Here is a 16,000-nt window from a genome sequence, read left to right on the forward strand (position 1 = left end):
GATCTGTAGAAGGAAAATAAAACTTGATAAGAAAATGTGGAGGACAGAGAAACAGACTTAATGTTGTAAAGATCTGCTATTTTTTTTCTATTTTTTTATCTTACTTTAAATAAAAAGTAATACTAGTTTTTTTTGGGGGGGGGGGCTGTTTCAAAAAATTAAAATCTTTACAGAATTTTTTCCATTTTAAAAAGTGAATTTTTTTCAAATCTGTTTGCTTTAACAATTTATTCAAATACTTAAGTAAAAATAAATAATAATTATTTAATCAATTTTATGTTTTTAAAACTTAAAATCAAATACAATGTTGAGATTGCAATTTATATGATCATAAGAATTAATACTGAGCCTTTATAAATTAATTTAAAAAGATAATTCACTGTTAACTATTTTTTAAATATAAATAAATAATAAAACAAAATTAAAATAAAATAAGTAATATTAATTAAAAAATATATCACCCTACAAAGCAATAATAAAAACAAAATAAGACAAAAATTAATGAATAAATAAAATAATTTAATATCAAATTTCTGCTGAATCTAATCTTATTTGCGAACCTGGCATCCAAATATGACACTTATCTTGGGACGTTTTTATTTTTGGATAAAATGTTTCAAATAAGTTTTTGAAGAAAATTATTGCATATATTATCTCCTATTGTTTGTTTGTTTTTTTTGTTTTTTTTTTTACTGTTCTGTTATTTTTTTTTTTTCGTTTTCATCTCGTGAGATACATATATTAGTAAGTCTTTCACTTATTATAAATAAATTGGGAATGTTGGAAAATATTTTGATATTTTAGGATAAAACTTCCCTTTTTCAAAGTAAATAAAACAAAACATCCTCTCTGTTTAATAAAGAAGAGAAATGCCCCAAGATGGCTGCTTACGATGAAATATTTTCCACCATCTCATATTTTAAATATCTATTTACTTTTCGTATTTATATAACTTTTTGAAGAAAATTATTGCATATTCTTTACTTTTGTTTTTCATCTTTTCTTTCAGTATTCTGTTTTTGTTTTTTTTTTGCATTACAAACCGCTTTCTTAAATATCGATATACTTATTACCAGAAATGCTTTAAATAAATTGCTATGCCCTTTAAAAAAAGATTGAACCAAATGATTAAGTTTCTTATAACTGAAAATTACATAAAATATTGCATTCAATTTATTTTTCCTTGAAATTCTATATTTTTTCTCATAATTCTGATCATTAACAAATGATGTATTCTTTCTCCAGCCACTGAATTGGCAACTCCAATGATGCCACCAGTCGGCCTCAAAACTATTGTCCTCTCCTCAGAGACAATTGTTCTAACATGGACAGATTCGACTTTGAGTCGTGCCCAGCGCATTACAGACAACCGCTATTACACAGTACGCTACGCGCCTGTTTACAACAACCGGAAGTTCAAATACATAAACTCGACTGACCTGAACGCTCACATTGACGACCTGAAACCAAACACGCAGTATGAATTTTCTGTGAAGGTGACCAAAAACTTGAGGAAGAGTACTTGGAGTATGAGTGTGGTTAACACCACTCAAGAGGCTGGTGAGTATAGCTTAATCGCATGAGAACATGATTCAAAATAATGTCACGGAAAACTTTGGAGGGGGTTATTTAAAATTGAATTAATTGACACTTCTTCTTTTCTAATAAACATACATCAAATCTGTTGCCAAGATGGCTGGGAAAATGGTTGGATCACTCTATTGCTCCAGTAAGTATCTCACTGCCAATGCAATCCTTTATCTGTATAAGAGTCAGGTATGCCCTAAAATAGAGTACTGTTGCCACATCTGGGCAGGAATTGCTTGGCATATACTATTCAGCTTTGATAGAGTTCATAACAGGCTTCGAAACCTAGTAGGTGATGCCTTTTTCTCTTCCCTGCAATCTCTTTCCCACAAAAGAGATGTTGCGAGCCTGTCTCTACTCTATCGTTATTTTCATGGCAAGTATTCGACTGAACTCCAATCTATGATTCCCCCTTGCCAAACTTTCAAAAAAAAAAAAACACCCGACTAGCTACAACCACTATATCTGATTTCCCCTACTCTCTATCTGTGCCTAAATCTAAACGCTGATTCCATGAACAAAGCTTCTTTCCCAGAACTACCTGCCCGTGGAACACTGTTCCACTGGCCTGCTTCCCAGTTGAATACAACACGGTAGCTTTCAAATCCAATGTAAACAAATTCTTGTTGAGCTGTTCCCAAAAATAATCAAAGCCTATCCAATTTATACCATTAATGATTACTACACTCCCATCTTACATTGATTAACCCTTGTCCTTGAGTGGCTTTTGGGTCTTGATAAGTGGTGACTCTCAAGTAAAAACAAAAAAAAAACAGTACGAAGGGTTTATGGATGCTTCAGTATGTTCTAGCTGATGGCATTTGAATCATGTTTGTATTTTACTTTTGAAATCATGACTGTATATTGGGTACAACATAATACGTAATAATTGATTCTATAATAATAAATACGAAATCTGCATAAATTAAAATATCATATTTAAGTGTATTTTACGACGGAGCAACGCTAGAAACCCCTGTTAGTATCTGATATTTTTTTTAAAATGATGAAAAATGGATTTAAGGCACTAAAATAGAAATGACAAAATAGACACATTTTTTGTCTTAAAACCACCATTTTAAAAAGTTTTCTTAGTTGCTTTTTTTAGTCGAATTCTGAACCAAACAGTATGGCATATTTTTTTAAAAATAAAAGACGGTTTTATTTATAAAAGCTTTACATACTTTTATTGACATTTTTAATTTTTATGCATATTTTTAATTAAATAAAACAGATTTAGTCAGAGATTTATAAAAGCGATTTTAAATAAAATGTTTTATTTAAGTAAAGTATATAAGCAAACAAAACAAACAAATGTGCTTGTTCAAAATCCCCACACATCAAAATTCTTGTTTATAATTCCTGTTCCAAATCCATCAGAAGATGCTTGTTCAAAATTCTTGTTTAAAATCCCCTATATTTAAAAAAAACGAAAATAAAGAAAGCCAAGTACGTCCAAGTATGGAATACTGTTGCCATATCTGGGCAGGAGCTGCTAAAAACAGCCTATCCTGCCTTGACAGACTACAAAATAGACTTCGTGGCTTAGTGGGGGATGCCCTTTTCTCTACCCTGCAACCTCTCTCCCACAGAAGAGACGTTGCGAGCCTATCCTTGTTTTATCGTTATTTCCATGGCAGGTGCTCGTCTGAACTCCAATCTCTGGTCCCCCTTCGCCAATCTTTCACGAAAAACACCTGTCTAGCTGAATCCACTGTGAAAAATTTCCCCCACTCTATATCTGTGCCTAAATCAAAACGTGGATTCCATGAACAAAGCTTCTTTCTTAGAACTGCACGCCTGTGGAACACTGTTCCGTCTGCCTGTTTCCCACCGGACTACAACTTGGATGTGTTCAAGTCCAACATTAACAAATTCCTAATGAACCGCCCCCTTAAGTAAACACTTCATCAAATCTCCACACTAACGTAATGTACTTGCAATAACCCTTATCCCTGAGTGGCTTCCGGGCCTTGATAAGTGGTGATCACTGTGTAAAAAAAAAAAAAAAGAAAGATCTGTATGGTATACGTACCTATGATAAAACGAAATTATCACATTCCAAAAATCACTTAAATTGATGAATTAGTTCTATTTTTATAAAGAAAATCATTTTAAGTGATTAATGGAAATTTGTAGAATTATACAATAAATCTTGCAAATCTGAATTATCGAGTTATCTCCATTTGTTTTGTTTTTATTTTTAGAATCTTCTCAAAATGGCAGGCAAAACAGCCGGTCTTCTGTTACTCATAAATCTAAACAATATGATATAAATGCGGGAGTGCCCCAGGGATCTATCCTTGGACCTCTACTGTTCCTGATATTCATAAATGACCTCCCCGACAAAATTGCCTCTGAGATGGGTATATATGCTGATGACACCACACTCTATAGCAGGCACGACAGGAAAACAAATGAACATATATCTAAAGTAATGGCAGAAACACTAGAGGATGACCTCCAATCAGTAGTGGAATGGGGACAAAAATGGATGGTCACGTTCAATGCCGCCAAGACTAAACTGGTTTCATTCAATAATTACAAGAAACCTTCTCTACCACCTATAGCAATGGCCAACGACTCTTTATCTGAGAGTACGTCTTTCAAGCTCCTTGGCCTAACGTTCACAGGAAACATGAGCTGGAACAATTACATCGAGGGCATTGCCAGGGCTGCTGCAAGGAAGGTGGGCTCTCTCTACCGTGCTAGAAAACTACTAACACCTGAAAGTATCCTGTACCTCTATAAGGCAACCATTCGCCCATGTATGGAGTATTGCTGTCATATTTGGGCTGGTGCATCGGCTACTAGTCTCTCGCTCTTGACAGGGTTCAAAAGAGAGTCGCAAATCTGATAGGCCCTAAACTGGCATCTAAGCTTCAGCCTCTGTCCCATCGACGAAACGTTGCATCCCTCTGCCTGTTCTACAAGTATTTTAATGGTGAATGCTCTGATGAACTGCAAGCACTTGTGCCCCCACGACGTGAACACCCTCGACAGACCCGACAAGCTGCAAAATCCCACCCCCACACTGTAGAGATCCCTAGATGTAAAAGATCTTTCTACTCCGGTAGTTTCTTCCCCAGAACCGCTAGACTTTGGAATTCCATTCCAGCTCACTGCTTCCCCAACTGTACTGACATGCAGAAGTTCAAGTGCAACGTGAACCAACATCTTGCTGCCCAAATCCCTGCATAGTACCCCAGTAGTTGTTTCCCCTGATAGTAGCCCCCTACACCAAAGTGGCAATGTGCATTGTTTGGGGTGAAAATGTAATAAAAAAAAAAATTTTTTTTAATTTTTTAAAATAGGGCCGTGACAACAGCATATTCTTTTCATTGTTTTGACTCTTGAGTATATATCTGTTAATATCTTATATGCTTTTATATAGACTGATGTGGTTCTCAATTGATTGACAGTGTCTTACTGTGTCAGATATATACTTGAGAATCACAAGAATGAAAAGAATATGCTGTTGTCACAGCCCTACTCATGAAAAATGATTTTCTGGTTTTAAAAATAAAACTACTTGTTAAATTTGAATTATTTTGGAATAGGATATTCTCGTATAAGTATGGGTAGATTTGTCATACATATTTTTATTCATTTTTGTTTTTGTTTTTTTAATATATGAGGAATTCTACACAAGAACTCAAATAAATATAAAAAATTTGGTCCTTATGCACTAATATTACCGTGCTGTTTTTTAAATAGTATTTTCAAGTTTCACAATATCTTTTTTTTATTAAATTGTTAGGTGAAAGTACAGAATAGTTACAAAACACCCTCTCCTCCTCATGTTGAGGATGTTGGGCAGAGATAGTGTCACACTATTTAAAAAAAAAGTTATTTAAAAAAAATATATTGGATTGTATTAAGAAAACAATTTTTTAATATTAGATCTTTTGGTGAATCAGAAGAACAGGCAACTTGAAGTTTGCAGCAAACAGATCAAAGTCAGATAAAAATTATTTTATTTTTCTACAAAAACACAAAAGAAATCAATAAATATTTCATAAAGTAATATACTTTTTATAATACTAAAAACAGTTTTAAAACAATGAAACAATATTTTTTGTTATTATTTCATGCAAAAAATCCATATATTAATGCGTGTGTGTTATTTTGTGTGTCATACTTACATCTTTTTACTTCTGAGTGACTGTCTTTTAATTGTTATGACCTTCCATTTCTTATAATAAATAATTTTACCAAGAATTCTTCATAAGTTTTGGTTTTGGTTTCAATTATAGCTGAAGGAACTCAAGTTATTTATATATATATATATATATATATATATATATATATATATTCTTCATAAGTTTTTGTTTTGGTTTTCATATTGATATATTTTTTTATTTTTTAAATCACAACTTTATAATATATAAGAATCAATAGAAAATTGACTCTATAATATAATATATACGAAATCTGCATAAATTAAAATATCATATTTTACGATCGACTACATCAGGCATCCCTGCTAGCTTAGATAATTACTTTTGCAGTTTTAACAAAAGAGCTACAATAGACGTCTCCATTTATGTTGAACATCCACAGAATGCCAATACCAATATATTACATATGAAAGAGTCCGCTGTAGAATTTCCACAGGGCCTGCTAGTACTTAAGTATAATGCAAATTTTTTATCTGTCAGTTTGCTGCAGACTTTGTGTTGTCTATCTTGTGCATCATCAATCTTTTTGCTATAAAAATCTTTCAGCAATAAAAATTTTATAAAAAAAAATATTGGTGTTAAAACAAAATGTGTTCTTTTAGTCGATTACCTCAAAGCTATTTGATCCCGTAACTTCTTCCAAAATGATTGGATCCAACATTAAACAACTTGAAGTGGTTGATATGCCATAAAAACAAAACATTGTGAACCACCTTGTAAAGCATTTTCACTCCTACCCGGGAATTACTCTTCTTGTTTTTCTGCAAGGATTTTGTCACTCTTCTCATTTTGATCGCATTCTTTTCTCTTTATCAGCACCTGGTGGTGTACCACGAGATCTCACTCCTGCTACTGTGGACAGCAATCCTTTGTCTGTTACCCTTAGTTGGCAACCACCACAAAGGCCTAATGGTCAACTCACAGGTAACTCTTCTTTTTTCAGGTTGTTAGCATGTCCTAAAAATTAACAGATCACTTCACTGTGGACACTAACACATTAAAAAAAAATTATCAGAATTCATAGTCAGCTGAATAATCTTTGATTATTTTAAGTAACTGTTTTAGAGTTTTATGAAATATAATTATATGCTAACCAAGTGAGTTTGTGACTTTCTACCCAAAATTTAAATTTATCATCTTATACACTAATCAATTTAATCATTATAGTCGGGTTTGTATTACTGTTCACATAGATTCGAAAAAGTTATCAAAAAACAAATATATAACAAATAAATGTTATCAAAGGCAAGATAAGTTACTTTTCTACCAAACTGGATATATTTTTTGTGTTTTTATTCAATGTAACATGTTTATTCAGCTCGAAAACTATACAGTGTTTACCGATTTATTGGAAAATTCAATATGGCATCTGATTCTCTCTTTAACACGGTAAGTTTGGGAAAAGGTGTTATAAATAAAAAACTGGATAAAATACTGCTAAAAACTCGCTCAATATATGTTACTGTGACATAGGTTAACATATATTCGGCGGGTTTTTAATAGTATTTTGTCTAGTTTTTTATTTATAACACCTTTTCCCAAACTTACCGTGTTAAAGAGGGAGTGAGGCGCCATCTTAAATTTTCCAATACATCGGTAAACATTGTATGTTTTTCCAGCTGAATAAACATGTTACATTGTATAAAAACACAAGAAATATATCCAGTTTGGCAGAAAAGTAACTTATCTTGCCTTTGATAACATTTATTTGTTATATATTTGTTTTTTGACAACTTTTTCGAATCTATGTGTACAGTAATACAAACCCTTATAGTCACATACATATATACATATGTATACTTGAATGCCTACTAGACACTATCCTCGAGTGTCTAAAGTCTCTCTGTACAGGGGTTTGTCAGAACAACCTGGCATAAGGATAATTTTTTCTAGAAGTAAACCTTGACCAAATATTCAAAATCACATAGTATTCGAAGCTCCAAAAAAGATCTCCTCACCATGGCTAACCTGCATTAACTTTTACGGGGAATGATGCACTTTATTCAAGTAATAGCACAAAGCTGGATACTCCACCAGACCCTGGAATCCAGTAAGACCAAGGGATCCAAACCAAAGATATACTTTGAAAATGGTTAATTGGAGAGAGGAGAATTATGTTCCCAATTTCATTACGAACTCAGATGGAAGATGGATGTGACGAGGGTCTGTGACATGCTCACACAAGAGGACTTCCATGGGGTCTTCCAGAAGTTGTTGGAACGGTACAAGTGCATTGCAGCCAAAGGAGATTACTTCAAAGGAGACAAGAATTTCATGTGTGTACTATCAATAAAAGTGCCCATAAGAAAAAAGTCTAGAAACTTATTGAAGGCACCTCATATATATATATACAGCTCTTCACATAAGCCTGATGACTCCTAGTGTGGATGAAATGCAGAAAATTCTGTGTAGCTTAAGTGTCATATATATTTTATAACTTACTATATATATATATATATATATATATATATACTAGCATTTCAGCCCGGCGTTGCCCGGGTGTTTGGGGGTGTATGTTGAGCAAAAAAAAAAAAAAAGCAGTCAATTTTTTTTAACTTTGACCCCTATTATGACCCCCTTAACATTTATTGTTTTGGGCTCAAATCAAGTTATTAAGTTAGATCCATGTCCAAGGAACCTACATCTAAAATTTCAAGTGTTTAGACCCCAAATTGTCGAAGGAGTTCGGTAGAGTTCTCAAAGGTCAAACTGTTGAACTTTGACCCCTTAACAGCCAAATTTCTGGCCACAAACCGATCACAAAGATTTTCCCAAATCTGTATATCAAATTTCAAGTTTGTAAACTGAAAATTGACATTTATTGTGTAGGGAAATGTACATACACACAGACAGACACACAAACACGTTCACTTATATATATATATATATATATATATATATATATATATATATATATATATATAGACTTATATGTAATATACTGAGTTCGTGTAATTCAGTAAATTTTCATATACCAATAGGTTTTAAGCCAAAAATGGTGGACTTAAGGATTAAGCTACAAAATTATCACATTTCATAATTGAGCATTAATATACTGTGTGTGCAAAATCAAGACTTCAAGACAAGGTGTTGATGGCAACAAAAAGTGTATTTCATTTTACGTTACAATTGTTTCAATGCAATTGCCAAAAGTGTGCTTATTCATAAAGTCTGAAGAAATGCTGGTTTTCGAAAATTTTCAAACGATATAATGCTTGAAATTGTCGAACTGGACATTGAAACAATCGTAACATAAAATGAAATACACTTTTTGTTGCCATCAACACCTTGTCTTGAAGTCTTGGTTTTGCACACACAGTATATATATATATATATATATATATATATATATATATATATATATATATATATATATATATATATATATATATATACATAAAATGTTCTTTTTTAGAGGCAGGGAATTTTAAAATAAATTACAGAAAAATATTTTTCTTATACAAATATGTGATATGTTCCAAAGATTAATTTTTGGGATTTATAATTTAAATACAATTTCGAATATGTGTATATTTGACATAACATGGAGATCCAATTTTCACAAGCATTAAATTAGTCTGTATTTCATCAATAACAGGTCAAATGTTGTCTTCCAGGTGGTCTCTTGTGTCTGGTTTATCAGCATAGACATGGGACTTTACATATCCCTAAAGAAAATATTTTCATGGAGTTAAATCGCACAAATGAGGTAGCTAGTTGATAGGTCCATTTTGTGGAATTATTTGTCGAATGCAAATAAAATAAGTGATGTCTGATGTATATAATTCCCACACATATATATGTGCATGTATGTAATTCCCACACATATGTGTACATATATATGTGTGTGTATATATATATATGTATATATATATATATATATATATATATATATATACACACACATGTGTGTGGGAATTATATACATCAGGCACCACTTATTATATATATATATATATATATATATATATATATATATTAATATATATATATATATATATTTGTAGTCATCCACGGACAGTACTGTTATAGTTGGCAGTTCTACCCATCAACCCAAGGGAGTGGCACCTGCAAATGACCTCAACAAATGTCCATTTCAAACAAACATTCATCCACAATTTTTATAGTGCTCAAGCCGCTTGTCTTTGTTTACAAACAAACAGCGAGCCTTACATTTACAGCCGATTAAGTAGCGGGCAAGATTATTTATAACAGTGCTCTACCCAAAGACGGGGGGGGGGGGGCTTAAGATATATGTAGTCATCCACATACAGTACTATTTTGTTGTATCACAGCTCATCAGTGTGGCTAGACTAGCACCTCTCCTGAACCGAGGATTGAAACTAAAACTATATATATATATATATATATATATATATATATATATATATATATGCATGTGTGTATTTATTAGTTAGGTACTAAAACACAAGTGTTTCGACAAAACCTTGTAAAATGTAAAATTCGTATCTATCAAAAGATGACAACTGTTTATTGATATTTAACAAAATCGGAACATTTTTTTTAAAATAAAGTGTCAAATTTTATCAACAAATGAATCTCCACATTCATAGAAAGAAAAACAAACTTCAAATATTGTTTACAAAAAAAAGATGTCTTTAATTTTTTTTTTCTTTTTTACACAATAAAACATTGTATTTACCATCTTATCGACCCTATATTGTTCTATATTTTTCTTAATTTTAAAAAAAATTTTGACTAATTTTTACATGGCACATAAGTACATAGTGTTTAATGCATTTTGTTTAAAATGCATTTTGAGCGGTGCTTGTGTACAATTAGACAACAGTTAAATATGTGATTTTAAGTAAAATTTTTTAAATTTTATTTTTTCAAGTTGGATTCATGGGTACTTGTACAGTTTAGTCAAGACATTTAAAAATGAAAATATTGAAAAAAAAAAAGTTATATTTCCCGTATAAGTTATGAAACGAAGGTTTCCGAAAAAAAATTTCACTTAATTTCATCTAGTAGTTTTTTTTTGTTTTTTTTACAGCGAAAAAACAATTTGTTATGATACCGAGCAAAAGGTTCGATTTTTAGGAAGAAAAGCTAGAATTAAATATGGGGAGGGGGTGTCGCTACTTTACATTGAGTTATCTCCCCGTGGCATGTTGTTCAGCTTCAGCAAATTTCACAATGGCTGACTTCAACGCGCTCTCATAAGAACGTGTTTTTCCGTTGTAACAAAAAAAAAACTACTTGATCAAATTAAATGAAATTTTTTTTTCGGGGATCTTCAGTCCAAAACGGATACGTACAATATAACCTTTTTTCGATATTTTCATTTTTTAATGTCTTGACTAAACTGTACAAGTGCTGATTCATGAACTATACACATGAATAATTAGGCGCTTGTTTAGTTACACTACGGCAGTCATTTGTTTTTAAATGTGTTCTTTTAAGCACAAACAGTATTACTTACATAATTGCCATCTTGAAAATAGTAATACATCCAAAAATTACAAAATTTGATCAAGTAGATAATTTTTTAAACATGAAAATAATTTATACAGAAAATTGTATATTTTGCTATTTTCTTCATACTGATAGTCAGAATATGGCCAAAAACAGGAGAAATTGAATTACTATTTTGTTGTATCACAGCTCATCAGTGTGGCTAGACTAGCACCTCTCCTGAGCCGAGGATTGAAACTAGAACTATATATATATATATATATATATATATATATATATATATATATATATGCGTGTGTGTATTTATTAGTTAGGTACTAAAACACAAGTGTAAATCTCAATGGATCTTAGGTCTTGTAGTACTAATATTTACTTCCAGAGCAGTTATAAATTGAGATATTTTTCGACAAAATCTTGTAAAATGTAAAATTCGTATCTATCAAAAGATAACAACTGTTTATTGATATTTAACAAAATCGGAACATTTTTTTAAAAAATAAAGTGCCAAATTTTATCAACAAATGAATCTCCACATTCATAGAAAGAAAAACAAACTTAAAATATTGTTTACAAAAGAAAGATGTCTGTTATTTTTTTTTTCTTTTTTACACAATAAAACATCGTATTTACCATCTTATCGACCCTATATTGTTCTATATTTTTCTTAAATTTTAAAAATTTTTTACTAATAATAATAAGTACATAGTGTTTAATGCATTTTGTTTAAAATGCATTTTGAGCGGTGCTTGTGTACAATTAGACAACAGTTAAATATGTCATTTTAAGTAAATTATTTGAAATTTTATTTTCATTTTTCTTTTTTTCAAGTTGGATTGATGGGTACTTGTACAGTTTAGTCAAGACATTAAAAAAATGAAAATATCGAAAAAGGTTATATTTCCCGTATACGTTATGAAACAAAGTTCTCCAGGAAAAAAATTTCACTTAATTTCATCAAGAAGTTTTTTTTTTTACAGCGAAAAAGTAATTTATGATACTGAGCAAAAGGTTCGATTTTTAGGAAGAAAAGCTAGAATTAAAGATGGGGAGGGGGTGTCACCACTTTACATCGAGTTATCTCCCCCGTGGCGTGTTGTTCGGCTTTAGCAAATTTTACAATGGCTGATTTCAACGCGCTCTCATAAGAACGTGTTTTTCCGTTGTAAAAAAAAAAAAAACTACTCGATCAAATTAAATGAAATTTTTTTTCGGGGATCTTCAGTCCAAAACGGATACGTACAATATAACCTTTTTTTTTTTTTTTTTTCGATATTTTCATTTTTTTATGTCTTGACTAAACTGTACAAATGCTGATTCATGAACTATACACATGAATAATTAGTTACACTACAGCAGTCATTTGTTTTTAAATATGTTCTTTTAAGCACAAACAGTATAGACTTACATAATTGCCATCTTGAAAATAGTAATGCATCCAAAAATTACAAACTTTGATCAAGTAGATAATTTTTTAAACATGAAAATAATTTATACAGAAAATTGTATATTTTGCTATTTTCTTCATACTGATAGTCAGAATATGGCCAAAAACAGGAGAAATTGAATTATCTCCCTTGTTTTTTTTTATTTTTCGAAGTTTGTGCAACATTAATGTCGGCTATTAATTCTTACCGTAATATCTATGCATTTTTGTTTTTAACTAATAGTAGATGTTCTACATTATCCAATTTTGTAATTTTTGGATTGACTGCTATTTTCGAGATGAAAATTATGTAAGTAATATTGTTTTTGCTTAAGAGGATATATTTAACTGTAGTTCAACTACAAGTTTTCATTTTTCTTTTTTTTTTTTTTAGATATCTACTTATAATGCACAAGCATCCAATTATTTTAAATAGATAACCTTGCAAAGTGATAACGAATTGACAGTCATCTAGTAGCTGATATAGCTCATAATTCTCTTTTTTTTTCTTAGATGGTTTAATTCTTGAATGATTGAAACTTTGTATAATTTTCCAGGTTATTTAATTTTCTACACAACGGACTCTCACCAAGAAGATCGCGATTGGGTTGTACACAACGTTGATGGGGACAAATTATCGGCTACCATAAAAGACCTCACACCAGACACCACATATTTCTTCAAGATGCAAGCTCGCAACAATAAGGGATATGGTCCTATGTCTCCTACTGTTGTCTACAGAACCTCAAAAGGTTGGTAATTCCTTCAGAATCCATCTTCATTTTTTTTTTTTTTTTTTTTTAAGGAAGTTACAGGTGGGCATTCTTTGAAAGAGAGAAGTTTACGTAACTTATTTATAATAGTTGTTTGTATCATAAAAGGCGTGCATCCGAGTAGAGCGTTCAGAGCTGGTAGCAGGTGAAAAGCGAAAAATAAAACAATACAAAATTACCTTTTAAAATAGGATACAGGATGAGTTCTTTCCTAAAAAGAATTCTGTTAAAATGTTTTTGATTGCCAGTGAGGGTATGACTCAATGATTCTAATGGTCTTACTTATAACTTACGATTATGAGAATCAACCAATCAAATCTTCAAACATTATTATAAAAAAAATATCGAATTTTGGATTCAATTCAGTTCGCTGTCAACCTCTGTCTTGAAATGACTGAATCGTGACTGCATTGATACTTCGCCGCCATCTTTGTTACTAAGAATTGCTCAACACTCGAGATCGTGACTGCATTGATTCTTCGCCGATTTGATTTACTGCTGCCATCTTTGTTCAACATAATGTCTCAACACTTAATAAATTCCAACTGGAATCGTTCATAAAATTAAGCATCCTTTCTGCAGTCCAACCCTATTGTGAACAAATAATTGTCTGTTTATGCCTGACTTGTCCTAGTTTCTATCGTGACTGTCCAACAGACTTTGTTTTATCACCGTTCAATGGTTAGCACAACTGCATAGAATATGAAAAATTGTCACTAACTTCATGTTGTAACAGCATAAGTTTCAAATCTCTCATCACCAGTGTTATGGCGATGTAATTTTGGAATTCTTAGTCGCCAGTGTTATAGCCTTGCAGGTCAGTAATAATAAAGACAAACACAAGGGCATAATTAACAAAAAGTGTATTAGCAAAAGTATGTTACAGAATTACATGTCATGATTCTGGGGCCATAACTGCTGCAAATTGCTTACTTAATAACATGTTAGATGTAACTATATTTAAAGTCTCTGGGTAAGTCCATTATTCCATAAATATGTATATTAGCTTACCCCATAACATTCTGACACCATCCTCTTTTGGCACTGCTCTAATTTGGGATGTGCTGATCTGTTCTAAAAAAAGTATAGTTTGACTGTAACATATTTTATTAAAAATAAACCATTCAGAAAATATATTTCAAAGTAAAGACTAGTTTTTTATGTAGAGTTTTAAAATTAAACTGGAATTACATAAGTAATAATCAGAAAGGACTCTTCCTCAAGTGGCAAGACTTCTGCTAAACAAAATCTGTCAAAAAGAATTTTCTAGATTTCAGTTAAAAGATTTGTTTGTTCCTTGTAAATTTCTTCCTAAAAGAGCATGTCTGACTTGCACTTTTGTTATTCCTTTTTCCGTCCTTTGGTTTGTCGTACATGTTAACTGCTTCCTCGTCATGTTGTCTTTTTACAACCAATAAATGCATGCGCCTTTTTAATTTGCATGTATATTGACGTCTCTCTGACAGTAACTCTGTCTCTAGCCTTTAATATATACATAAAGAGTAGCACCAAGGGAGGTAATTCTGTATATATACAAAAGAAAATGTGTCTGTTTCAAATAGTGATCTAGTGTACCATAGCTGGAGTGAGAGGATTCCTCTATTATCACAGTGTGCCCACTTTATCAACACTGGTTCTATTTCTTTAGTCACAGTGATGATGTGGCAGCCAAACTTTCCATTTTCTTCTCCCTGTCATTGTCTTATTAATATTAACAGCAGCTTTCATAAACATTATTAATAAAAAAACAAAACAATTACAAATGCAGTTGGGCTTTAAAGATATCTTTGGAATTTTATTCTCTCTTTATATGTATCTGCATGAAATACTCTACTCCTTCTCCCATGTCCCATGGCAAGAGGGGGTTGCAGCAGATTTCAAAAAACCTAAATGCTCTCTTTCTCTATTTATTTCTTTCTTTCTCTCTCAGCTGTGTAGTAGAAAAAGAAATATCTTCTCTCCATTCGCCACGTTACATCAGTGGCTTCCTGTCTCTGTGACGTCACTGCCAGAGACACATAGCTTTTAAGAATTTTGAAACATTCCACTCGACCTAATTTTTAACCTTACTTGGAAATTTCCTATACTAGCCCTATTTTTACATACTTACTTCTAAATATTATTACGTTTGTCCCTTCCCGGCGAATCAAAATCTAATAATAACTAAAACTTTTCACACTATTATAATGAAATAACTTGGTTCTTGTCCAGAATTCTCCTCATATTAAAAAACAAAAATAAAGAAAAATCTGTGTGACCTATATACCTGTTAAAAAACGAAAATATATTCCAAAAATCATAAATTGATCAAATAGTTTTACTTTTAAATAAGAAAATCAAATTTTATGAGTATCCGACAAGTGACTATTTTGTCCACCATTTGGAAAAAAATATCTCCAAGAAAAAAAGTGAAATAATTAAACAATAATTCAAAACTTACTGCGATTTTTCTTGTAATGCCTATGTATTCCCATCAAGTGCTTAAAAACAAAATCTATATATATAAAAGCGAAAATGTATGTTCGCTTTTGTGTATGTCCAAGAAAGGCTTTTTTCAGAGAAGCGGTCAGTCGGTTCACAACTTTTTAAAACTTTTT

The 16,000-nt window shown here is 31.5% G+C and overlaps 1 protein-coding gene across 22 annotated transcripts in view; it reads left to right on the plus strand.

Annotated features, from left to right (window-relative positions):
- LOC145261142 (neogenin-like) overlaps nt 1-16,000 on the plus strand; it is a 396,586-nt gene that overhangs the window by 230,554 nt on the left and 150,032 nt on the right. For all 22 annotated transcript variants that reach the window (XM_080119417.1, XM_080119423.1, XM_080119424.1 and 19 more), the window contains 3 exons: nt 1,246-1,560; nt 6,585-6,692; nt 13,188-13,382. In XM_080119417.1, the coding sequence (XP_079975543.1) occupies nt 1,246-1,560; nt 6,585-6,692; nt 13,188-13,382 (618 nt within the window). The remainder of the gene's footprint in view (nt 1-1,245; nt 1,561-6,584; nt 6,693-13,187; nt 13,383-16,000) is intronic.

The sequence above is a fragment of the Euprymna scolopes genome, chromosome 37 (assembly GCF_053919585.1).
Source record: "Euprymna scolopes isolate OS-2025 chromosome 37, ASM5391958v1, whole genome shotgun sequence".
NCBI lineage: Eukaryota > Metazoa > Mollusca > Cephalopoda > Sepiida > Sepiolidae > Euprymna > Euprymna scolopes.